The following is a 24,993-nucleotide window of genomic DNA, read 5'->3' on the forward strand; positions in this document are numbered from 1 at the left end:
ATAACACTAGTTTTTAATTAGACATTTTTAGTGATTCTGTGAGCTGTTTTTCCTCCTGGCCTACTGGCTGATAAGCAATATAGGCAGAACCCATGACTGTTTTGTGTTTTTTTTTCTTTTTTTTTTTTTTGCCTATAACTGCATCCCATCTGGTACATGTGAATATGTGATAAATGAGTGATTAATTCTTGGCCGTTTGGTTGAAGACCACTAGTGGCTATAGTGAGGCCTCCCGAGGAACTGCAATTTGATCTGAAAGTTCCTGTTTCCTCAGTTTTCCTTTTACCGGTACTGAAAGGTGTATTGCCTCCAGTTCCATAGACGTTCCTTCTCATAAGACATAGTATTTCTTATTTGTCGACTATTAGTGTATTAAGATTTAATAAAATGCAGTATGGGGCATTGGTCTGGTGTGTGAACTCGTGTTTGAGTCAGCCTCTGAGTTAACAATATGGGGGCTTAGCAAGGTTCCTCTCCATTTCTTTTTTTAACTAAGTGGTAAAAGCAAGTGATTGGGGGTGAGGCCTTGGGATCTTTTGCCCCACCGACCCAAGTCACTGATAATTGTTGGGCTTGACAGGAATTTATATTTACTCCACACGGCCAGAATGGGAAGGCTCTCTGACACCAAAGGTCTAGAAAACCAGGCTGTAGAGAAAAATCACCCAAGTAAGAAGGTTCCACTTGTCTCCAGTTTCTCTTAGTTGTCGCTCGAGCCTAATTAGTACATCACAACAGAAGGATGTTTCTGGATCAGAGATAACCTTGATTTTTCAATAGGGACTTTAGAAATTTTCTCAGCTGCAAATGCATTCTCATTTCTAATGCCCTGTGTTACTGGTACTGTGGAAGCTGTACAGTATGACCGCAGCCGCCATTTTGAGCTTTTGTAATACCAAGGTATTTGGAAGTGGTGTGAACTCTGCCTTTGGAAGGTTCTCCCACAGAGCAGCATTCAGAGTCCATACTCAGTCTTCAGGCATAAGGCTATTTTTGGTTCACCATACTCAGATTTACAAGTGCAAGAGCCTATAGGCCTAAACTTTGAAGTCTTTCAACACGTTTATGAAGAAAAACAAGCCTACACCCAATTTGAGACAGCCTTTCCATGCAAAGCTAATATTACTCCTCATGAAGGAAAGCTTAGTTCATACTGTTTAAAGTGGCATGGCTGTTTAGATACTGTTTGACTTGAAAAGTATTGTCCTTGAGATGACAGAACAATCTCCATTATCCCCGCTATTGATCGATAACAGGGATGTGGGTAATACAGAATGATGGATGGTCCAGAAAGAACTTATTCTTGATTTAGGAGTGAATTATGATTATCATATTTGAATTTGGATGTGCAGTGTAGTGGGTAATGCCAAACCCAGTAGTGCAGTCATAGCATCAAGAAATGAGTCACTGGCCTTCCTGTTGTGATCCCAGCTTACTCCATGCTGGAAACGGCTCATGCTCTTGTTGATTCTAATATTTCACCAAGACTTCATTGGCACAGGAAAGCTGATTTACAAGAACTTCTTGACTTAAGTACAAAAATAATCTAAGTGATGTGTGATGTCTGCATCGAACACAACATTTCATAAAATAGGTGTTAGCAATTAAAGGAGATTTCACTGAGTGAGTCGTTAACCAAACAGTGTATGTCAGGTTCATCCATAGGAACAGAAAGAACGAAGAAGAGCACGCTGTACTTCCTTTAAAAGTGGTCATCTTCTTTCCCCATGGATTAACATTCTCTTAGCTGCTCTGATTCACTGCTTTCTTCCCTCTACCCATATGGGCTGGAATAATTATGCATTTTGTCCTTTTGAAAATATAAGTGGGTTTTTCCCTAAAATTCAACTGAATGACATTTACAGAGTTACCGCCTGACTTTAAAACCTGTCTACTACCTCTCTTGGTCTTTTCACCACCTCCTTTATCTAAGCTACTGTCATCTCTCCCCTGGACCTTTGCACTGGCCTCCTGGCTGTCTCCAGGGACACACTCTGGCCTTCTTTATTCTATTTCCCACATGGCAGCAAGTCATCTTTTTGAACTGTATCTCATTATGATTCCTACAAACACACACACACACACACGTAAAACACATTTCTCCTATCCTAAAGATCAGTGTCGGCCCTGGCCGGTTGGCTCAGTGGTAGAGTGTCAGCCTGGCGTGCAGGAGTCTCAGGTTCAATTCCTGGCCAGGGCACACAGGAGAAGCGCCCATCTGCTTCTCCACCCCTCCCCCTCTCCTTCCTCTCTGTCTCTCTCTTCCCCTCCCGCAGCCAAGGCTCCATTGGAGCAAAATTGGCCCGGGCGCTGAGGATGGCTCCGTGGCCTCTGCCTCAGGTGCTAGAATGGCCCTGGTTGCAACAGAGCAATGCCCCAGATGGGTAGAGCATCAACCCCTGGTGGGCATGCTGGGTAGATCCCGGTCAGGCACATGCGGGAGTCTGTCTGCCTCTCCGTTTCCAACTTCAGAAAAATACAAAAAAAAAAAAAAGATCAGTGTTCCTAACAGTTCTGGTTATCTGTCCAGCCTCATCTCAGACATGACTCTCTACCATGCTCTGGCCTTTCAGTTCTTTGACCATACATACCCTGTTTCAGTTTACCCACCCTAAAGGTTTTGCATATGCTGTTTCCTCTACCCTGCGTATTCTTCCCTTTCCTTTTTGACTGCTTAACGCCTATGGTTTTTCAAATTTCAGTTTAATTCTGACCAAGGTCCAAGACTTTTCTATTAAACAGTCTTATAGAACCAAGAACTCACCTTCAAAGCAGTTATTCTTTGATTAATGATTATAGATATCATGTTCTTTTGTTCACCATTGTGTCCTTATGCCTTGCACAGTGCCTGTCACACGATGGGAACTCAGTAAATGTATTTGATTAAATGGGTGGACAGATAATTTCTGAGAGTTGTGAGGTCAGGGACTTGGAAACTAACAAGTCTCCCTCTCACTTAATAGTCACTTAACTGGTAAAAAAAAAAAGTGTGTGTATGGGGGGGTGCAACATCAAGCCTTTCTGTCCTTACATTCTCGTTTACTTTCCAATAATTTAACCCACCATTACAATGGTTCCCCCCCCCCTTTTTTCTTGTGAAGGAGATGAATGAGGACCATAGCACACCCAAGAAAGAAAAGCAGGAGCGGATATCCAAGCATAAAGAGAACTTGCAGCACACACAGGCCGAAGAGGAAGCTCACCTTCTCACTCAGCAGAGACTGTACTACGACAAAAACTGTCGTTTCTTCAAGCGGAAAATAATGATCAAGCGGCACGAGATGGAGCAGCAGAACATTCGGGAGGTATTTACGTTCTTAACTATTGTCACTAACTTGTGGACAGCAAGTCTGGTGAGGATCATGACCAGGTCCGTTTTGTCTATTCGTCCACCCTTGGCCTTCTTAGTCTTTAGCACAGGGTCTGACACAGTAGGTCTACAAAGAGCCCGGGAATGAATTTGCCACTGATAAGGGAAAGCCCATTTACAGAACAGGAAATCAACTTTTTCCAAATAAATGTTATAGAATTTTACCAAACACCCCATTATAATCCATATCATGCAGTGGAGAATCAAAAAAGTAGACTAACTTTTGTTTTCAGCCTGCTTTTCAAAGACTAGTGTCTTTGTCACTCCACATCACACTTCAAAAACAATATGGTGCTCTACATTTCAGTTCACTCATTCAGTCATCCAGCATTTACAGTGTGCCTCCTTTGTGCCAGGCACTGTGCTCAAGACACGAGACTCAGGGCCTTCCAAGGAGCTGTACTCCTCGCCTTCAAGCGAGCAGCCCTAAGTCTAAGAGGCGAAACAGGCATGCAACAGACTAGTTACAAGAGAACATCTTAGGCACAATAATAATAGACACAGAGACCCTGGCCGGTTGGCTCAGCAGTAGAGTGTCGGCCTGGCGTGCAGGGGACCCGGGTTTGATTCCCGGCCAGGGCACATAGGAGAAGCGCCCATTTGCTTCTCCACCCCCTCCTTCCTTCCTCTCTGTCTCTCTCTTCCCCTCCCGCAGCCAAGGCTCCATTGGAGCAAAGATGGCCCGGGCGCTGGGGATGGCTCCTTGGCCTCTGCCCCAGGCGCCAGAGTGGCTCTGGTCGTGCAGAGCGACGCCCCAGAGGGGCAGAGCATCGCCCCCTGGTGGGCAGAGCGTCGCCTCCTGGTGGGCGTGCCGGGTGGATCCTGGTCGGGCGCATGCGGGAGTCTATCTGACTGTCTCTCCCCATTTCCAGCTTCAGAAAAATACAAAAAAATAATAATAATAATAGACACAGAAATAAAGTGTCGTGGGCATGGAGTCATGAAAGTGCTTGTAGGCTTCAGAGACCGGTGATAGGTTGAGTGTTCTGGGTGTGGGGAGTGCAGCGTCAGCACCAGAGTAGTTGGGAGCCGGGTGGGGAGGGCGTCTTTGTTAAAGCCAAGGCAATTCGGATTTCAGTCTGAAGGCAGCTGTGTGGCCACCAGAGGTTGTGAAGCGGGGAAGTGGTGATAAGCTTTCCTTGTTTTGAAGAATGAGCGCGTCAGTGTGCGGGGTTGCTGGAGTGGTGAGATGTGAAGTCCAGTGAGGTCGGCTGGGTGCCCTTCCTCCAGTCCCACCTGGAAGGGGCAGTGGCAGGTAGAGAGAGATTAGATCTTTTTTTTTTTTTTAATTAGCATATACCTTCCCTAGCCCAACACTGTAAGATTCCTATAAACTGTTGAGGATTAGCTCTGAGTTCCATTTCTGAAGCAGAACTGAAAATAATTCGGACGTAACGGTGTAAGAATTTTAGAAGAGGTAGAAGTCAAACATGACTTCAAAGTTCCTAATTTGGGAAATTGTCTGAATGTGACTTCACTGAGATGAGGAATGGGGAAGGCGGACCAGGTGCAGAGTTGAAGGTCAACAGGAAATCACCGTAACCTGGAACTGGAACAATCGGAGAAGAAGCCTCTCCAAAGAACCAGCACATCGGTAACAACACCAATCTGATGCAGACCCGATGTCACCTGTGCCTGCGTGCCAGGAGCGAGTGCTTCAGGGACTGTCAGTGGACATAGGGAGGACGCAGCTTTTCGGAGAGCAGGATTCAAATGGGAAGGACAAAGGGTGGTGCTGACCACAGCTGACTGAGCACATATTATCATATTACGGGCCGGGCTCCGGTTCTTCATCTGTGTTCTCTGATCTCCTAGGGGAGGGAGAAGCTGCCACACCTCTCTGAGCCAGGCAGTGATATGGCCGCAATTTTGCTTTAGAGCCGCCAGCCAGTTTGGTGGCCCCATACAGATTGAGAAGAGCACAAATTCTCAGGGGGTTAGAAATGGGTCTTGTTGGGGAGGGGTCTTTGATATGACAACAGTTTGAGGTTCCCTGAAGGTCCACATCACATAAACAGATGTACAGTATATCTGCAGCATTAACATTTCAGCCTTAGTGATGGTCGGGGGGTAGGGAAATCTAAGAAGGCTCCTGACTGTGTTAAGGGAAAATGGTTGAGAAACACTGGACTAGATGAAAGACATGAAAAGCAAAGACATTGAGTAGTAGGAAATAGGGTGTAGACCAGGGATAGTCAGCCTTTTTATACCTACCGCCCACTTTTGTATCTCTGTTAGTAGTAAAATTTTCTAACCACCCACCGGTTCCACAGTAATGGTGATTTATAAAGTAGGGAAGTAACTTTACTTTATAAAATTTATAAAGCAGAGTTACAGCAAGTTAAAGCATATAATAATAATTACTTACCAAGTACTTTGTGTCGGATTTTTGCTAAGTTTGGCAGAATAAATCTTTATAAAACAACTTATTATAGTTAAATCTATCTTTTTATTTATACTTTGGTTGCTCCGCTACCACCCACCATAAAAGCTGGAACGCCCACTAGTGGGTGGTAGGGACCAGGTTGACTACCACTGGTGTAGACCAAGATGGTAGCTATCAAATGAGAGGTGGGTGTGTGACATAGTCTGCAGGATCAAATAAGCAGGACTGGGCATACAGAGGATATGACAGAAAAGACAAAGGTAGAATCAAAGTTCTGTCTAGGGCAGGGGTCAGGAACTTATGGCTCACAAGCCAGATGTGGCTCTTTTGATGGCTGCATCTGGCTCACAGACAAGTCTTTAATAAAAAAAATAACGTTAAAAATATAAAACATTCTCATGTATTACAATCCATTCATTTCCTACTGCTCATGTTCATGGTTGCGATGGCTGGAGCTAATCACAGCTGTCCGGGACAACACCAAATTTTTATTGGATAATGCATAACGTACACGGGTCTTTGTATGGCTCTCACGGAATTACATTTTAAAATATGTAGCGTTCATGGCTCTCTCAGCCAAAATGTTTCCTGACCCCTGGTTTAAGACTTGGGAAATGCAGATTTGGGTGGAAACAGAGAAGCTTAGGGAGAGGTGTTGGTGAGAAACTAATTAATTCGGTACTAGACATGCTGAGTTTTTTGGAGGGCAAAAAAGTCTCAGTGAAAAAGTCCAACAGCCAGTTGAAAATAACTGTTTGGGCTTCTTTTCATCTGGCAATTATTTTGATAGCACATGTTTGGAAGAAGTCTGAAGTTAAGGGGATAGTTAATGCCCATAAAAGCTATGATGGACAGTTATTCCCCCAAAATGATAGAAACTATATTCATGACTCCTTTAATACCAGGTTCTAACCAATTCAGCGAAGAATAGCTCTATGAGGGTATTTTTCTTAAAAGCCTAGATTTACTTTTGTTTAGTCTTATTCCAGAGCCTTCTTCATGAAAATGTTCAGTTTTTCTTTCTGTTTACACAAGTAATCAATGAACATTGAAAAAAGGCAAAATGTAGAAAAATACAAATTTAAGTAGTGAAAGTTCTTGATATTCTCATCCTATCCAGTCTCAACCCTGAAAGAATCACCATTAATTTGGCACATAGATTTTCTTATTTCCAGGTTTTTTTCCCCTGTACATATGTATACATACATATAGCTTATATATAAGGTCTACCGGAAAGTTCTGTCCATTTCTATCACAACGTTTCGACACATAAGCACATGTTTATTTGGCGCATGTGTGCCTCTCTATTTTTATCACTTAATGTATACATACTGACATAGCAAATTAACTAAAACAAAGTTGATTCACGTTAGTCTTATGTGTGAAGCGATAGTATACCCATGGCTACTGTATTTTTACGAATTTTAACAAGGAAGAAATGCTACAGAAGCATGTAGAAATTTATTGAAAGTGTTTGGTGAAGGTACAGTTTCTGATAGGACATGCAGAAGATGGTTCGAAAAATTCGAAACAGGTGATTTCGACCTTTCTGATAAGCCACATTCTGGGCGACCATCTTTGATCGATGACAATGTTGTTAAGACCATGTTGGAGTAAGATCCTTTTCTGACAACATCGGAGATCGCAGAAAGGCTTAATTCAGCTCAGCAAACCATTTTGGACCATATTTGGAAGATAGGATTGGGGTGGAAATATTCAAGATGGGTGCCACATGAATTAAGTCAGAAGAATTTGTATTTTGTTTTATTCCAAAAACGGACAGAACTTTCCGGTAGACCTTATATTATATAGAACTTGAACTTTACAAAAAGAAGGCTACATTAGTACGAGTGACTTATTTGATTTGTAAGCAATAGAAACAAGCTGGCTGACCTGGCACGGTAACGGCATAGGTGACGGAGCTGGAGAATCACACTGGAAGAGATGAAGAGTCAAGCTGGAGAGGCGACGTCCATGACCCAGAGAGCAAGAGCCAATGGACAGTGCTCAAGGCATCGCCTTCTGAATGTGTCTGCAACCATGTTTAATTTTGTTTCATTGCTGCTTCCCATTCTAATTACTAGGAGAGGTAGAACTTGATTGGGTAATGTGCTTATTCCCTTAATCCCTGATTACAGAAAGGGTGGGGTAGTTTCTTGGAAAAAGAGGAGCCTGTTAACAAAGGAAGGGAAAAATGATACTAAACCTACCAAAAAAAAAAAAAAATTCCTATGCCCACTATACTGCTTTGTAACTTTTTTATTTCCATTTACTATCTAGGGCATACAGCTCTGTCTTGTTCTTTTTAACCATTAATAGTATCTATTTTTTGGTATAACTATAAGGTTATTTATTTAATGAGGTACTTCTCAGTTGACATTTTGTTGAAGTGTTACAGTATTACTAACAATGCTACAGAGAACCTTTTTGTACAGAGATCTTTTTACACATATGCAAGTATTGGGTATACTCTCAACCAGTGAAATTTCTGGGTCAGAGTAGATACATCTAGGTTTTTAATAGATATTGCCAAATTACCCTCTAGGGTTTGTACTTCCACCAACAAAGAGTACCTCCTTTCCTAAGTCTTTGCCAAAACTGAGTATTAACAATCCTTTTAAAAGACCATTTTTAAAAGATCAGCATAGACTCGGCTGAGCCTCTCCCTCTATCATCACTGCACACAGGTGCCCACTCTTTTCTAAGCAGTGATGAAACTACGAACTGAAACTAAGAAGCATGAACTGTCTCAGGCTAACAACATCTCCATTTAAAAGTTTGAATTCTTGTTCTTACTCAGCCTCTGTGGGCATGAGGACAAAAAATTTGACTTGAGTAAGATCATCTGCTTTTTAAAAAAGTCAGTAGCACTTCCACTGAGACACAAATCAAATAGAATGATGGGGTCACAGCTGGGAAGGGTTTATTCGAGGACACACCCTGGATCCATGTCTTATGCAGGAGGCAGATTCACATGAAGTTTGGTGATGTGCTTCGGGGCCATGGTATATGAAAATACCGGTTTCAATACTAAGCTCATACCCAAGCCTGATGAGGTGCTCCAAGCCTGTGATGTCTCCCATTTCACACTCCTTCCAGGGCACGTGGACATGAGTACACTGGTGGGCAGAAGCACCTGTACAGTTACCTTTGTTTTTGTACTTCTCAGCTAAATTGAATTTGTATAAGTTAAAGTTCCCATGGTGTGGTTCTACTGCACGTTATGTCATTTGTACCGACAAAGTAACCATTGCAGAGTGTCTAGCTAGAGCAGAGGGATTCTTAAGAATATTGTATCACAGACTGAAAAAGCATAAAACAGAAAAATATAAGCCTTCACTGGGATATCTTTTAATGGAAAATGTTGAAAATCTAAAAACCTGAGTTTTGACCTCAGTTCTGCTTTATAGAAGTTGCATGATCTCATATGAGTCTCTCAATTCCCAAATTTCTTACTATCCTCTAAAAGGAGGTAACTTCTTACAGACTTACCACCACATAGGTTTGCAATTAGGATTCAAATATATGAAGTCACATTTAAAACTTGAAAGTACATTCCACATTATTATGTAAGCTCAGCACTGGGCTCATAGTAGGCTGAGTGCTGTTTTTCCCCCCATGGTTTAAAATACTATAGGCAGCTTACTGACTTCCATCTGAGCAATTCAGATGTACGATTTTTTTTTTTTTTTTACAGAGACAGAGAAAGAGTCAGAAAGAGGGATAGATAGGGACAGACAGACAGGAACCGAGAGAGATGAGAAGCATCAATCATTAGTTTTTCATTGCGACACCTTAGTTGTTCATTGATTGCCCTCCAATACGTGCCCTAACCGTGGGGCTACAGCAGACCGAGTAACCCCTTGCTCAAGCCAGCGACCTTGGGTCCAAGTTGGTGAGCTTTGCTCAAACCAGATGAGCCCACGCTCAAACTGGCAACCTCTGGGTCTCGAACCTGGGTCCTCCGCATCCCAGTCCAATGCACTATGCGCCACCGCCTGGTCAGGCAGATGTATGAATTAAAGGTAAAGGGAACAACCTACTATTACAATAAAAAGGCCATTTCAATATTGTGTTTCTTTCACTTATCTTATAGTTTATAAAAACTAGTTTTAAGACATTCATTTATGAATACAGAAAAATAATAACGTTTATGTATTCTAAAGCGTTTTCTTATGGTCTTTCATTTCACCTTCACAAGAATGGTAGTTTGTGGTAGAAAAGATATCCTCATTTTATACCTGTGGAAACTAAAACTTAGATTAAGAGACATGCCCAAAGCCATACATGAGTCAGTGGAAGAGCTGAAACTGACTCACATGACCTCAGTATTTTTCCACTGATTCTCAAACTTTAGTTTATGTCAGAATTAGCTGGCTGGTTTGTAACCAATTGCTCATAACCCAGGTAGTTCTGATGGACGACATCCTGTAGCATTCCATTAAAAAAAAAAAAGCATTTGATTTCCTCTGAAAGTATTGTCGCTTTGATCTTTTATTTTATTTTCTGTTCCCCATGAGCTTTCAAAGCTCTGGACATCTCAGACGCAGTTTGGACTTCCTGGGTTAGGAAAATGTGGAATGTAAAAATGCCCAATATCAGGAGACCTGGTACCCAAAGGTTCAAAATGACATAGTGACCTAGAAACAGGACATTTACCCATTTCAAGAGCTTTTCTTAGCTTTCCCTTGGTCCTTGGACTGGAATAGCTGTAGTCTCTGGGAAAGACGCACTGTCCTGTAGTGCCACCTAGGGGTCAGGTAGTGATTTTTTAAAAAAATGATATTTGATGGGCCCAGGTAAAGAGGAAAAATAAAATAAGGAAAAGAAAATACAAGAGGAAATAGAAGATGCTTTGGGATGTTATCTTTTATTGATTAAAACAAATGTAAATTGCATTTCTGATATTTCCCCACTAGAAAATGAACACAATGGGGAAATGTACTTGTTCGTGCTGTACCCCTCGTGCCTACAAACAGAGCCTGACACAGAGGGCAAGTTCAACAAGCGTGTGTTGAATGATTAATAACTTTGTGCCAGTACTAGATGTTGTGCTGTTTAAAGTACTTCTCTTCAAATGGTTAGAAAGCCCAAGAATGCAAGATATTTCATCCACACCAGTAAACAAACGTTACTGATAATTCTATGGAAATGAATGGCTTGTGTTTCCTTCCGTAGCGAAGCCCATTAGAGAAGAAAGGCACCGTGGTGTTCTTACGTTAGGCCCAGTACAGAAGCTTTTCCCTTTCCTTGGCCTTTCTAACTAGAAGTAACACCACCCTTTTCAGGAATACAACAGCATAAAATCTTTATCTGTTTTATAGCTTCTAGCCTTGCTCTCTTTTTTTAATTTATACACAAAACTTAGTTCCCTGCATTAATCAAGGTTCTTTGTTTGCATATTACTAAAATTTATCTGAGCTAGCTTAAAGCAAGGAATTTGTTACGGAAATATGGGAATGTTTCATAAAACCCTACAGCAATAAGACAGCCGGACCTGCAGGAGTACTTAGAATCAGTTGGGAACGTGGGCATCAATATATTCCCTGTACCTCCTTCTCTTTTTTTTATTCTTTGCTCTGAAGCCCAGCTTTCTCTAATCACTCGGCCCTCATAGCAGCAGATGGCTACCTCATACATAGTTATTATATGCTCCTTCATTCTAGCTGCACATAAGATTAACTGTTTCTAAATTCCAATTCCAAATTTCTAGTAGCGAAAATAGATTGATTCATTTAGTTGTGAGCTGAGCATGGGCTTCAGTACAAGTCTGTTCTAGTTCCCAGGAGAGGGTTAGCTAATTGAGGACAGAGTCGTGGCTTAGTAAACATTTTTATGCACCCAAAGCACATGGTTCAGATTTTTGATACAGTGCCAGTCAGGAAAGATTCTTGAACTGGTGAAAAAAATTTTACCCAACTCTTCCCCTCCCCCCCCTTTTTTCAGTTTTCTTTCTTTCCCCCCACCTCTGCAACAAAAGAAAGAAAGACATGAGTAAACCTGGAAAGTATGGAATGATTAGAACTAGAAATGATCAAACAGACTATAATGGAGAAGATAAAAGTGGAGAGATCTCTGCTTTTCCTCATCATGCCCTGAACTCTCAGATTTAAAAAAAAAAAAAAGTAGATAATTGGCCTACATTCTGACACATTAAAAAAAAAAACCAACCAGGGTATTTTCCCATAAGAACATTGCAGACATGATCAGTTTACGTCAGTGATTCTCAGCCCTGACTGCGTATTAGAATCACCTAGGGAACCCTTCAAGACACTGATGTCATGGGCTCACCCCAGACAATTATCTGACTTTCAGGTTGTGGGATTCAGTCAGCTTATGTTTTAAAATCTTCCTTGAGTGATTTTAATGGGCAGCAAGGGTTGAGAACCACTGGTTTAACTGAAGAAACATTTATTGAGACGTGTGCATCATAACACAGGTGTGATGCACCATCTAATTAAGGGTCAGCAGCTCCAGGAGGTAAGACGGGCTTGGGTAGAATCAATCCCATTTTACAGATAGGGTAATTATGATGGCTAGGAAATTGCCCATCTCATAAAAATGGTGGCCCCACATACAGAATCTCAGTCTCCAGGGATTTGTTCATCTCATCCGACAAACACTAGTGAGTTTAATTAAGAGAGCTCATGGTGCCATTCTCTGCTGTCCTCCCTCAGTTGCGAATTCCCTCCAGGCAATTTCCATTTCCATTCACTTCTCTCCATTTTTTCTTTTGTTCCTGGACGCAGGAACTAAATAAAAAGAGGACCCAGAAGGAGATGGAGCACGCCATGCTAATCCGGCACGACGAGTCCACCCGGGAGCTCGAGTACAGGCAGCTGCACACGTTACAGAAGCTACGCATGGATCTGATCCGGCTACAGCACCAGACTGAACTGGAAAACCAGCTGGAGTACAATAAGAGGCGAGAAAGGGAACTGCACAGGAAGCATGTCATGGAACTTCGGCAACAGCCAAAAAACTTAAAGGTAAGAGGAAACGGAAGGATTTCCCTGTCTGCGCCACAGGACGGAGTTGGACTGGATCACTGGTTCCTACACCCAGGCCGCTTTTCGATATTACCAACTTCTGGGCCCTGCTCCTACTGAATGAGACCCTCCCGATGTGAAGCTCGAGAACCTTCTTATAACAAACTCCTGAAGAGACGCTGTGGGGCAGGCCGGTTTAGAAGCCTTTATACAAGATGATCTATCTCTCCATTTTTCTTTATGCAATGTCTCTGACCCCTTCATGACCTGCCCGCTGAAAAATTGTAACGTATAGTCCAACCACAGCCCATGGTTCTAAAGCCTGGAAATGACAAAACTGCCTGGCAGGTATAGGGCAGATAAATTTCATCTGTTATACCAGTCATGTGAGAGCTACTGTATTGAGAAAGACTCTAAAGCCACATCTAGGCTCTTAGGAAAGAGTGCGATTTACTAGTGACATCTGTCATGCGCATGGGACTCAGGAAGAATCTAGATGTGCTGGGCACTCATTCTCCCACGGAGCCCTTCTGGCCCTCACTGCCTCCAGATCACTTTAGTTGAGAGCTGGCTGCCAGACCAACTGGACTAAACTGTTGCTCTGCGTCAAGGGACACATTGTCAGTATTGACATACTGATGAGGCCAACCTCGATCCCTCGGGCCATACGCCTCTCTAGCCAAATCCTAACCCATCTAATTAGTGGTCCATGTCATCACAGCTCTCCTCAGTGTCCCAGTGCTCGTGACATGCACAGGCGACAGTGAGGCAGCTTGATAGAAAGCCTTCAGGACTGATGATACACCCCACCTGCTCCTTACCAGAGGGCATAGTTGGTATTTCCACATACAAGTGTAACCTCTTAATGGGGTGGAAATAACAAAAAATCACTTTTCCTTTTTATTTATGCTAAAACGGAATTGTCAAGGAAACACAGAGCAGTGAGGACTGGCTTACACAGCGCCATCTATTTTCTAGCTTGGAAATGGGAGAGGGTGCAAAATGGGGAAAAACAGCAAAAAAATAGAAGACCCTAAAGATTCTGACTAGGAAACCATTAAAACAATGAACAGACTTTTAACCAACTGAGCTTCACAGGGTGTCACAATCTGCTTAGAGTTGTGATCCTCCTATATGTAACAGGTCATATTTTTAATCCACTCACAAATTCAAAATTACTCCTATTTAATATAAACCTGGAAGTACTGGTAGAGGTCACTCTTGTCAGTGTCATATGTATCATTTTCATTCTTACTGACCAGTAATATAGGTCATTGCACCCAGAGACAGGTGGTCCCAAACCTGTATCTTATCATTACAGTGGAAGACTTTCTGTATTTACTGATGTTTCTTTATTTTCTTTTTGTCTCTTTGTCACACAGGCCATGGAAATGCAAATTAAAAAACAGTTTCAGGACACTTGCAAAGTACAGACCAAACAGTATAAAGCACTCAAGAATCACCAGTTGGAAGTTACTCCAAAGAATGAGCACAAAACAATCTTAAAGACACTGAAGGACGAGCAGACGAGAAAACTGGCCATTTTGGCAGAGCAGTATGAACAGAGTATAAATGAGATGATGGCCTCTCAAGCGGTAAGTGGGTTAGGTTCAGTGCCACGGCCTCCAGAGCTTTGGGAGTCAAGACAACTCAAGATCCAGCCTTTTGTTCCCAGGATGATTCTTGCACAAATGTAGGATATCGGTGTTTGTCTGCCCCGAGGACTGACAAAGTGACGACGCTGAATAAAGCCAAGTCAATGCGGATACTTGCTGCAGTGTGTCTTATAAGAAGGAACTCAAGGAATGCCATGAGAAATCATTCCAGTGGCACATAGGGACGTAGAGGGCAAGATGGGATAGATACCACATATAATGTCATATTTTTCTTCGTCAAAGATCGCTCAACTCATGTCAGGAGTAAATGAATGAGACGTGCAGACACATTCATTCGATAAACTTACTGAGCATCTGTGGTCAGCCCCCGGCTGGGCTCAGAGAGAATGTGGTGAGCTAGGGAGACAACAGTCAGTCCCTGTCCTCACACTTGAGTCAATCAAGCAAGAAGGTCAGATAATTAAGCAATAAAAATAAAGCATCGTAAGTGCTTTCGAGTGGGAGGTGCTGGGGGCTGTGGAGAGTAAGTAGGAACAACTAATAATCTGGTCTAGGAAAAGCTTCCCAGCAAGAGCCAAGAAGTTTGAATAAACTTAGGGAAGTGAATAAACTTAGGCCCATGAAAGGGGCCTGCATAGGCAAAGGTCAAAAAGCTGCAAAGTGTATCTTTGGGGACCGAAAGAACTTTAGCGTGAGCCCAGAGCTTAAGGAGGAGGATTGTGCGAACCCAAAGTAGAGAGGGCATAAAGGACTTACTAAGCCAGGGATGGGAGCTTGCCTGGTAGTTCTGTGAAGTTTTCAAAGGAGGTGAGTCTTAAGGAGTAATAGTTGGCCAAACAGGCAGAAGAGGGAAAGTTATTACTGGCAGAGGCCACTGTATATGCAGAGATTCAAAACCCTGAAAGAAGATAGCACATCTCAGGGACAATGAGTAGTTGATATGGCAGGGGTATAAAGGGAAGCAGGTGGATGGTCAGAGGTCAGGTCCTCAAAAGCCAGGAGTTTGTATATTATTGTAGAAGCAATGGAGAGCTCCTAAAGCCTATTTTCTGTTTATTTATCTATCTATCTATTTAAAATGAGAGGAGGGGAGATAGAGAGACAGACTCTCACATACACCCTGACTAGGATCCACCAGGCAACCCCCGTCTGGGGCCAATGCTTGAATCAGCTGAGCTATCCTCAGCACCTGATGCTGTCACTCGGACCAGCCAAGCTATCCTCAGTGCCAGGGCTGACACTTAAACCAATTGAGCCACTGGCTGCAAAAGGGAGAGAAGGGAGAGAGAAAAGGGGAGAGAAGCAGATGGTAGCTTCTCATGTGTGCCCTGACTGGGGATTGAACCTGGGACATCTGCCCACTGAGCCAATGCACTATCCACTGAGCAAACCTACCAGGGCTGCTGAAGCCTATTTTAAAAAGGAAAGTGACAGGGCCTGACCAGGTGGTGGCGCAGTGGATAGGGCATCGGACTGGGATGCAGAGGACTGAGGTTCGAAACCCCAAGGTCACTGGCTTGAGCACAGGCTCATCTAGCTCAAGCATGGGGTCACTGGCTTGAGCGTGGGATCTTAGACATGACTCCATGGTTGCTGGCCTGAGCCCAAGGGTTGCTGGCTTGAAGCCCAAGGTTGCTGGTTGAGCAAGGGGTCAACTCGCTCTGTTGGAGCCTCCCCCCCCACCGTCAAGGCACATATAAGAAAGCAATCAATGAACAACTAAGGTGCTGCAGCAAGGAATTGATACTTCTCATCTCTCTCCCTTCCTCTCTGTCTGTCCCTCTCTCTGTCTCTGTCACCAAAAAAAAATTAATTAATTAATTAAACTCACTTCCTTTTAAAAAAAATAAAGTGACAGGATCAGATTTGTGTTAAAGAAAGGTACTGGCAGGGCCCTAGCCGGTTGGCTCAGCGGTAGAGCGTCGGCCTGGCGTGCGGGGGACCCGGGTTCAATTCCCGGCCAGGGCACATAGGAGAAGCGCCCATTTGCTTCTCCACCCCCCCCCTTCCTCTCTGTCTCTCTCTTCCCCTCCCGCAGCCAAGGCTCCGTTGGAGCAAAGACGGCCCGGGCACTGGGGATGGCTCCTTGGCCTCTGCCCCAGGTGCTAGAGTGGCTCTAGTCGCGGCAGAGCGACGCCCCGGAGGGGCAGAGCATCGCCCCCTGGTGGGCAGAGCTTCGCCCCTGGTGGGCGTGCTGGGTGGATCCCGGTCGGGGGCATGCGGGAGTCTGTCTGACTGTCTCTCCCCATTTCCAGCTTCAGAAAAATACAAAAATAAAATAAAATAAAAAGAAAGGTACTGGCAGTTATATGACAGATATAGGTAGAGAGACCTGTTAGGAAACTATTGTAATAGTCCAGGAAAAAAAGGAATAGCGGCCTGAACTCGGAGAGAACATGCTTACGGAGATGGTGGGGAAGGAGGACGGTTTGAGAAATATTTAGGAGGGAGAAATATTCAGGAGGTAGAAATATTTAAGAGATAGAACTTAGTGATCATATGGAAGGTAGGTTTAATAACAGTGGATTGGTTCATCATTTTACCAAGATAAGTAAGGAGGGGTGAGTTTGGATGCCTGGTAAATAACGGGCTAAGTTGTGGAAATGTCATTTGAGCTATGTGAGTATCCAAGAGAGAGGTACAGAGATGGAAATCGAGAGAGTATCAGGATTAAAGACAAAAGGTTATCACTGTTATATGGCGGCAGTTCAAGCTTTAGCAATACATGAGCTCTTTCAGAGGCAGAGGTAGTATTGGGGGGGGGGGGGTCTAAGGACAGAGTTGTAGGCACCATCATGTGAGGCTGAGTAGAGGTAGACCAAAGAAGATGAATGAATCAGCATTGTGGGAGGGGAACCAGAGGGCATGTCACAGAAGCCAGAGCAGAAGTTTCCAGTTGATCATTTCAGATGTGGCAGAGACCAGTTGGACCACACAGCGGATTTGCCCATTGACTGTCACAGTCAGTAGAGTGGTGGGAATAGAAGGCATTACAGTGCACTGGAAAAGGCATTGTTTAGTGAGATAGTAACTGTAAGGGAAATTGCTTTTCCCAGGTTTACATCAGAGAAGAAACAGAGAAAAAGAACTACAGGTAGAGAAAGAAACAGTTAAAGGAGGACTTCCATTCATTGGGAAAAGCTTAACAAGTCATTAGGCTTAGGATAGGGCCAGTGTATTCATTCATTTGTTCATTCCTTCATTTACCCAGAAAGTATTGAGTGTCTATACCAGGGGTCTCAAACTCGCAGGCCGCATGCGGCCCGCCCACCAATTTTGTGCGGCCCGCAGACTGGCCCGCAGATTAATCCACGAAGTTTGATTAGTCTGCGGGCCGCACAAAATTGGTGGGTGGGCCGCACAGCCACGAGTTTGAGACCCCTGGACTGTGCCCCAGGCATCCTGGATGTGGTGAATGAGACAGTCATCAATCATGTCCTCATGGAATTTATAAAACAGTGGAGGGAAAAGGTGTTGAAAAGGGCACCCACTCGTTGTAGTGGGAGAGAAAGGGCGGTGTGCCAACAGAGTGTAAACCAGGAGAGCCAGGCCAGTCCAGAGAGTCAGGGAAGGCCTCACAGACAGTGATTATCCAAGCTGGAGTGTAGGGAGCACTTCCAGGCAAAAAGGAACCACGTTTGTAAAGATGGGAGAGACAGTGGCACTTTTCTAGAACTCAGAGAAGTCCATTTCGTTTGGAGTGTGGAGAACTAGGAGCCTAACATGGGCATAAGTAAGACTGGAGGTTAGGCAGGGGCTTGGTCATATAGCAGCTTACAAACCTTTCTTAAGAATTTTGATCTTTATCCTAGAAACAGTGGGAAGCCATTGACAAGTATTAAGGAGGGGACTGATGTCAGATTTGTGTATTTGAATGGTCACTTTGGTGACATGTGAAGAACAGCCTGCAAGATGGCAAGAGTGATATACAAAGAGGGAGGGACATAAAGATGTGGGTACGAGGGAGTGGTAGCTAGACCAGAGAGGGGGCAATTGGGATAAAGGAGAAGTGACTAAATTCGAGAGGCCAGAGACAGAATTGAAAGCATTTAGTAACAGCTTGAATGCGGAGAGTGAGGTATTAAGGATTACTCCCAGTCTCCAGTTTGAACAAAACGATAGATGGTCATACCATTTACCTGTGTGGTTAGAAAAATAAATAAAAAGGAAGTGGAGCAGATTGGGAACTGGGAAGGGAAAGATGATTAATACTAGTCGTGTTAAGCTCGATGGTCTGGGGAACATCCAGGTGAAGGAGCCTCTAGTAGTTGGGATAAGCTAGCCAGGACGTCAGAAGAGAGTCTGAAATAGAGGCACCGATGCAGGGGCTGTCAGCATGCAGATGGGAATTGAAGCCTTTGGAGTAGATGAGATTCCTTAGGAAGCGAGCTTAGAGGAAGAAGCGTGCCCATGACTAAGAGTATGTAATGGTCCAGTGAGGGAGGGAGCAGCTGAAAGAGGAGAGGAGGAAGGGAAAAACCAAGAGGGTGTGTGGTATCTCAGAAGACAAGAGTAAAGTTTCAGGAAGAAAGGGACAACCCACAATTGCAAATGCTGCTTGGGAAGTTGGGGAGGATGAAGACCCCTTCAAGCTGGTCACCAGTGACCTTCACGTGTGCGGATCAGCAGAGGAGCAGGATCAGAAGGAGGGGTGCAGGACGGGGCTGCAGAGGGGCTGACAGGAGGGGGAAGGGGAAAGTTGCTAGGGACATAAATGTTGATAGGATTTTTGTCTTGTTCAGCTGTGTGTTCTCAGTGCTCAACGAATATTTGTTATATAAGATGAGAGATACTGGGTCAAGAATAGCGGTTCATGGATAAGAGGAGAGAAATACCCTTTCCTCTGAAGCAGGAAGGAAATCAAAGTAGTTGTGATCATCACAGCTGTCCTTTCCTGCCTACCAGTCTAAACTGCCAGGCACTGTTGTGTTTTCTAAGTGTTGTCTCATTTTTGTGAAACCCCTTTGAAGCTGTTACTATTTTAACCCTAACTTACCTATGCGGAAACTAAGGTTTCCTTGAACTAAAGCCACTTGCTTAGGGTGGGAGTTGGCAAACGTTTTTCTGTAAAGAAGTAGATAGTAAATATTTTAGGCTTTTGGATCACAGGGTCTCTGTCACAAAGACTCAACTCAGTCATTGTAACACAAAAGCAGCCAGAGATAGTACAGAACTGAATGAGCATGCCTGTGTTCCAATAAAACTTTATTTACAAAAATAGGCAGCAAACCAGATCTAGCCCTTGGATTATAGCGTGCCAACTCCTGAATTAGGATGTCACACGATTAATTAGAGATGAAGCTGAGATTTGAATCTACATACTTTCAGGGGAGACTACAAGCTATATGTTTGGCCACTACTCTCTTATGCTGCCTCTATCACATCCTTTTCTCCGGTTTAATCCACTTCCTAAAATAGACATGATATTTACCTCTACTTTTATTTATACAACTTTATAATAGATTTGTATGTGCAGCTTTTGGGGGATTGATACCAGTTACTGGAGTATCTTTTGACTTCTAGACTGGAGCTACTGTAGAGTCAGAGCTGGCACAGAATAACATAGTTACTGACGTTAATAACGGAATGCCAGAAATAAGAGGAGATCGAGGTGTTTCATGGTCTAAACTGCCCATAGGATGAGCCTCTCACCCACCTGACCAGGGTTTATAGCAATTAATGCAGATGAGTAGAAATGAACAGACTTTCATTCCCCTTCTTGGTAAGGAACCTCCCATATCAGGAGGAAATTGGTAACAATCTCATTGGGAGCCAGTGAACCCTTTGACATTTATCTGTAAGGCTGTTCCTGATGCAGATTGGCTGTCGTGTGTCTGGTGTTTCTTCTGCCTTCATTTCTCACTGGAAAAAAAAAGAAGAGAGAGCTTCTCTTCAGCGGGTTTCAATGAAAGCTGGTGAAGATTAATTGTTGGAAAGCACCTTGGAAATGTGATTACATTATTTATTTTGTATTCATCTACTATAGTAAATATTTCTCCAAAAGTACCAAAGATAACGCTATGCAAATAACTTTCTAAAGCTATTCTAATAACATTTCTAAAAGTTATTTCTCAATTAGCATGTTGAGATATATTGTTAATTGTCTTGTTTGTCTTTGTGTTCTCAGCATTGTACGGATAGGGAAGGAAGTATGAGGTCAATGGTAACTGTCTTGGCGAAGTGGTCTGTATGTATGGAAACATGCAGACAAACTCACGGTAGAATGATCTAATTGAAGGGTACTAATCCCAGAGTTCCCAGCTAAACTTAGGGCCTGCTACCTCTAGACAAAACCAAACCTGGGACAGGAGTGTCATCATTTCTAAACATACTCCTGCTCATGCCCTGAACCTTCGACTACGCTCACTGAAAGGTTGGTGTTTCAGCTGGCTGACTTGGCCCGTTCTGCACACAGGATCGGTATCACTGTGTACAGTATAACAGAGTTCAGGTGCTATAGGGAAACAAGGGAAACTTTATCAGGCTGGTTTCTGATCTGGACTTTACTGCTTCGAACCAGAATACGCCCCTTAAGATGATCAAGGCTACTTTCTGTGGGGAAGAGATTTTGAGCCACTTGAGGTTGGCTGGCCAGCAGGATAACATACAGCCAACAATAGGGACACATTACTTGCTAGGAGCATAACTATACATGGTACATTCCTCAAGTGTTCTGGAGAGTAGACTCTTTTTCTTTTTAGAGCTAAGGATATCTAAAATATATTATGGTGTGGGGGTTAAAATATCTAAATATGGAAATTGTTACTTAAAATCAAAATAATGTTAACAAATCTATTTATTGAACACTTGGTATATGTCAAGAACTACACCGAGGATTTTCTCTGAAATCTTTCACTTAATCTTCATGCCAGTCTTAGGCACTTGTATAGAACTTGCTATTTTCCAGAGATAGAAAAGAAGAGACTGAAAGAGGTTAAGAAACTTGCCAAAGTGCCACACCTAAGTAAGTGGGGGAGCTAGAGTTCAGGTTCAGCAGTCTGTCTCCAAAGCCCCAAGTTGACTCGCTGCAGTGTATAGCATACCTGACTCCTGCTAGCATGGTTTTTCTTAAGAATGTTTTTTTTTTTTAAAGAAGGAATGTTTTTAAAATGTCTGTTTAGAAGTTTGCAGCCCACAGGGCTTGTGTTCTATTTTTGATCCCTAACTTTGGATGTACCAAGGGCATCTGTTTTTCAGAGGGGACCTGTTACAATCCAAACATGAAACACTGTCCAGTAGTCGCCCAGGGCTGTACACTAGGAGTGAATTACAGTCTGTGTCTTCTGTGCCCGCAGTTACGGCTAGATGAGGCTCAAGAAGCAGAATGCCAGGCGTTGAGGCTACAGCTCCAGCAGGAAATGGAGCTGCTCAATGCCTATCAGAGCAAAATCAAGATGCAAACAGAGGCACAACATGAGCGTGAGCTCCAGAAGCTAGAGCAGAGGGTGTCTCTGCGCAGAGCACATCTTGAGCAGAAGGTACGAGAGTTCTGTGGGTCCTGTACAGGTGGGCGGAGGGTGGGCACAGCCTAGCAAACTGCCATTTGCACTGGGGCCCTGCCTGTGCACCGGGGAATTCAAGTAGGCACTGTTTACTTGTTATCTGCTTTTATAGTCCTGGTACTCCTGAGAGGTAGGCGTAATCTCCATTCTACGGGCAGGATACCAAGGCTCAGCATGGTTAGGTTACCTGCGTAAATCTGATCCCAGAGCCTAAGCTCTTTCTATTACTCTGCTAGGAAACCCTCCACCTTCACAGCCAGAGGAGTACAGGGGTTCCTGGGTAGCTGATACGACATAGGGAAGGTGCAGTGAGCTGGTGGCATGGCTGCTAAGTGGCATGAGGAAGCCAAGCGCAGATTTGGCTTTTATTTTTAGCTATTTCCAAATGAAATCACCAGCAGGGCTCTTTAAAAAAACTGAAATGGAGATAGGCTGATATTGCCATGCATAATAAATGTTATCTCAATTGAAATATTCATTGCTTTAAATATTGCTGAGGAAGATGAAGTAGAAAAGGTTTCATAAAGCATCTCAAAGCTGTTAAGCATTTATTTGCTTAACCAGTTATTTCTGCTTTCTTCCAGTAGTTCCCTGAGACCAACAGAAAAGACCGTTGTCCCAGCTCCTGTTCTAGAACTAAATTGCTAATGACCCAGGGGGCATTTGGCTCTCTGTGGGATAGCAGCACAGTCTAATTGTGCTTGACTGTCTCTTACCTTCTCCTGAGCTATCTCCTGCTGAGACAGGACCCTGACCTATATCAGCCCAGCTGCTTGGCATGCTAGAATGCTAGTGCTAGTCCCAAACATTTTTAATCTTGTGAGCAAGTTTTAAATATAGTGGATTAGATACAGAACATTCATCACAGGACCCTCCTTGCTGGCCCCAGTGTAGTTTACTCTTAACTCCTGTGTGTGTGAGTGTCAGGTGTGTGCACGTGTGCATGTGGGTACCTGTTGGAAGAGCCTTCCCATTAAGATCTGCTCCTTGTGTTTATTTCAGATTGAAGAAGAGCTGGCTGCCCTTCAGAAGGAACGCAGCGAGAGAATAAAGTATCTATTGGAAAGGCAAGAGCGAGAGATTGAAACTTTTGACATGGAGAGCCTCAGAATGGGATTTGGGAATTTGGTTACATTAGATTTTCCTAAGGAGGACTATAGATGAGATTAAATTTTTTTGCCATTTACAAAAAAATTAATAAAACAAAAAAATTCAGACTCTGCAAAACCACATTCCCCATTTTAACGGGCGTTGCTCTCACTCTCTCTCTCTCTTACTCTTACTGACATCGTGTCGGACTAGTGCCTGTTTATTCTTACTCCATCAGGGGCCCCCTTCCTCCCCCCGTGTCAACTTTCAGTGCTGGCCGCAACCTGGCCACCTCTTCTACTCATAGTACACGTCACAGTATTGATGTGATTCAAAATGTTTCAGTGAAAACTTTGGAGACAGTTCTAACTAAACCAACAACAAAAAGCGTGGATGTATATTGCTTTAAGCAATCACTCATTACCACCAATCTGTGAAAGTAAAGCAAAAAATTAAATAAATAATAAATAATAATAAATGCCAAGGGGGAGAGAGACACAATATCCGCAGCCTTACACCTTAACTAGCTGCTGCATTATTTTATTTTATTTTATTTTTTTGGTATTTATTCATCAGGAATAAAAAAAAACAAAGTTTTATTAAAGATTGAAAATTTGATACATTTTACAGAAACTAATTGTGATGTACATATCAGTGGTGACATATTATTACTTTTTTGGGGTTGGGGGGGTGGGTGGGGTGAAGAGAACTTGTGATTTTTAAGAACCTGCTGGCAAGAGTTTAACTTGTCTTCAGCATATTCTGATTGTATCATAATCATTTTCTGCTGTCGCAGAGGATGTGAATACACTTAAGGAGCTCACAGAATCCCAGTAGCACAAATTGGGCTTTGGCAAATCGTGTATTTTGTGTATAGAAGGAATTTAAGGAGAGGTATTACTTATTTTCATATTGTATTTTAACTGTTTCTCTGATCAAATTTTTTTACTTCCTCCTCCTATTCCTCCCCACCTCCCTCCTTTTCCAATTCAGTATTTGGAGTTCAACACTGTCTCTCAATCAGATCATCTTGATCTTTTTCTTTATTTCCCTTCCCCACTCCCAAAGTCCCATATCTTGGTCATAAATATTGCATTATTCACACTTTCAAACTGTGTATTTTCTTACAATAAAAAATGATGAAAAAAAAAAGGCTTTACTTCTTTTGCATGCACTTTAAAAAAACAAAACATTTTTCAGGTTCCAAGGAAGAGCATGATAACTGTCAGAGCTTTTAATTATATTTGTAAATAAAAGTGTTCATCACATTGCCTTGCTGTGTTATTGTAGCAGGAAGTTTCCCTTCTAGGTTTACCAGCTCGTCATTCAAATGGAGAGCCACCCTCCAGAACCCATTCTCCGTAGCCCAAGAAGAGCCACTCGAGATTGCCAGGTAAAGCCGTGTCTTCCAAGTTCTCCTACAGGATTGAAGATAGTATTGCACTGTTTGAAGTGGTCAGCTGCACCTCTTTACCCTTAAGAATAGAAAAAGGCACATGCATATGTGCACACTCACCAGCATGCCAGTTGTGCACAGAAGTATGTGTTGCTGAGGAGAGAGGTTGGCCACCTTAAAAGGAAGGCAGGCTAGGAAGAAGACAGCATAGCCAAATATTTGAAATTATCCCACTGGAATAGATCCCCCTTCTCTCATATTCTGCTTTTATTAGAATAATTGTATGTGCTAATCAGTGAGGCAGTAAAACAGAGCTTCTAGGATATTGCTTTAGGGGTAAGACAATCTCAGTAAGATCTCATACTCTTAGGGTTCTAAGTCCTGGACATTGAAAACTGAACTTTAGCACGATGACCTGAAAATCACTCATACCCTACATCATATTCAGTCATCACAGACATGTGACCAGCCATGTGCACTATAATAGACTAAAGCAGAGAGGTATACTCAAAAAATACAAAACGATTATCAACATGGGTTAACCCTAACCACAAAGCCTTTAATAATTATCACCTGGTTTCCTAAGCAGCTTAGCTCATTGATGTTTCTGTGTTGGGTGCAACAGAAAATAATGGAAGGGTTGGA

General features: G+C 43.0%; 1 protein-coding gene across 2 annotated transcripts in view; it reads left to right on the forward strand.

The window, feature by feature from the left end:
• TAOK3 (TAO kinase 3) overlaps window positions 1–24,220 on the forward strand; it is a 160,804-nt gene extending 136,584 nt beyond the window's left edge. For both annotated transcript variants that reach the window (XM_066260470.1, XM_066260471.1), the window contains exons 18-22: window positions 3,102–3,305; window positions 12,506–12,745; window positions 14,128–14,340; window positions 21,657–21,839; window positions 22,866–24,220. In XM_066260470.1, coding sequence (XP_066116567.1) covers window positions 3,102–3,305; window positions 12,506–12,745; window positions 14,128–14,340; window positions 21,657–21,839; window positions 22,866–23,027 — 1,002 coding nt within the window. In that variant the 3' untranslated portion in view covers window positions 23,028–24,220. The remainder of the gene's footprint in view (window positions 1–3,101; window positions 3,306–12,505; window positions 12,746–14,127; window positions 14,341–21,656; window positions 21,840–22,865) is intronic.
• Window positions 24,221–24,993: the final 773 nt, after the last annotated feature.

Source organism: Saccopteryx bilineata, chromosome 2 (assembly GCF_036850765.1).
Source record: "Saccopteryx bilineata isolate mSacBil1 chromosome 2, mSacBil1_pri_phased_curated, whole genome shotgun sequence".
Lineage (NCBI taxonomy): Eukaryota > Metazoa > Chordata > Mammalia > Chiroptera > Emballonuridae > Saccopteryx > Saccopteryx bilineata.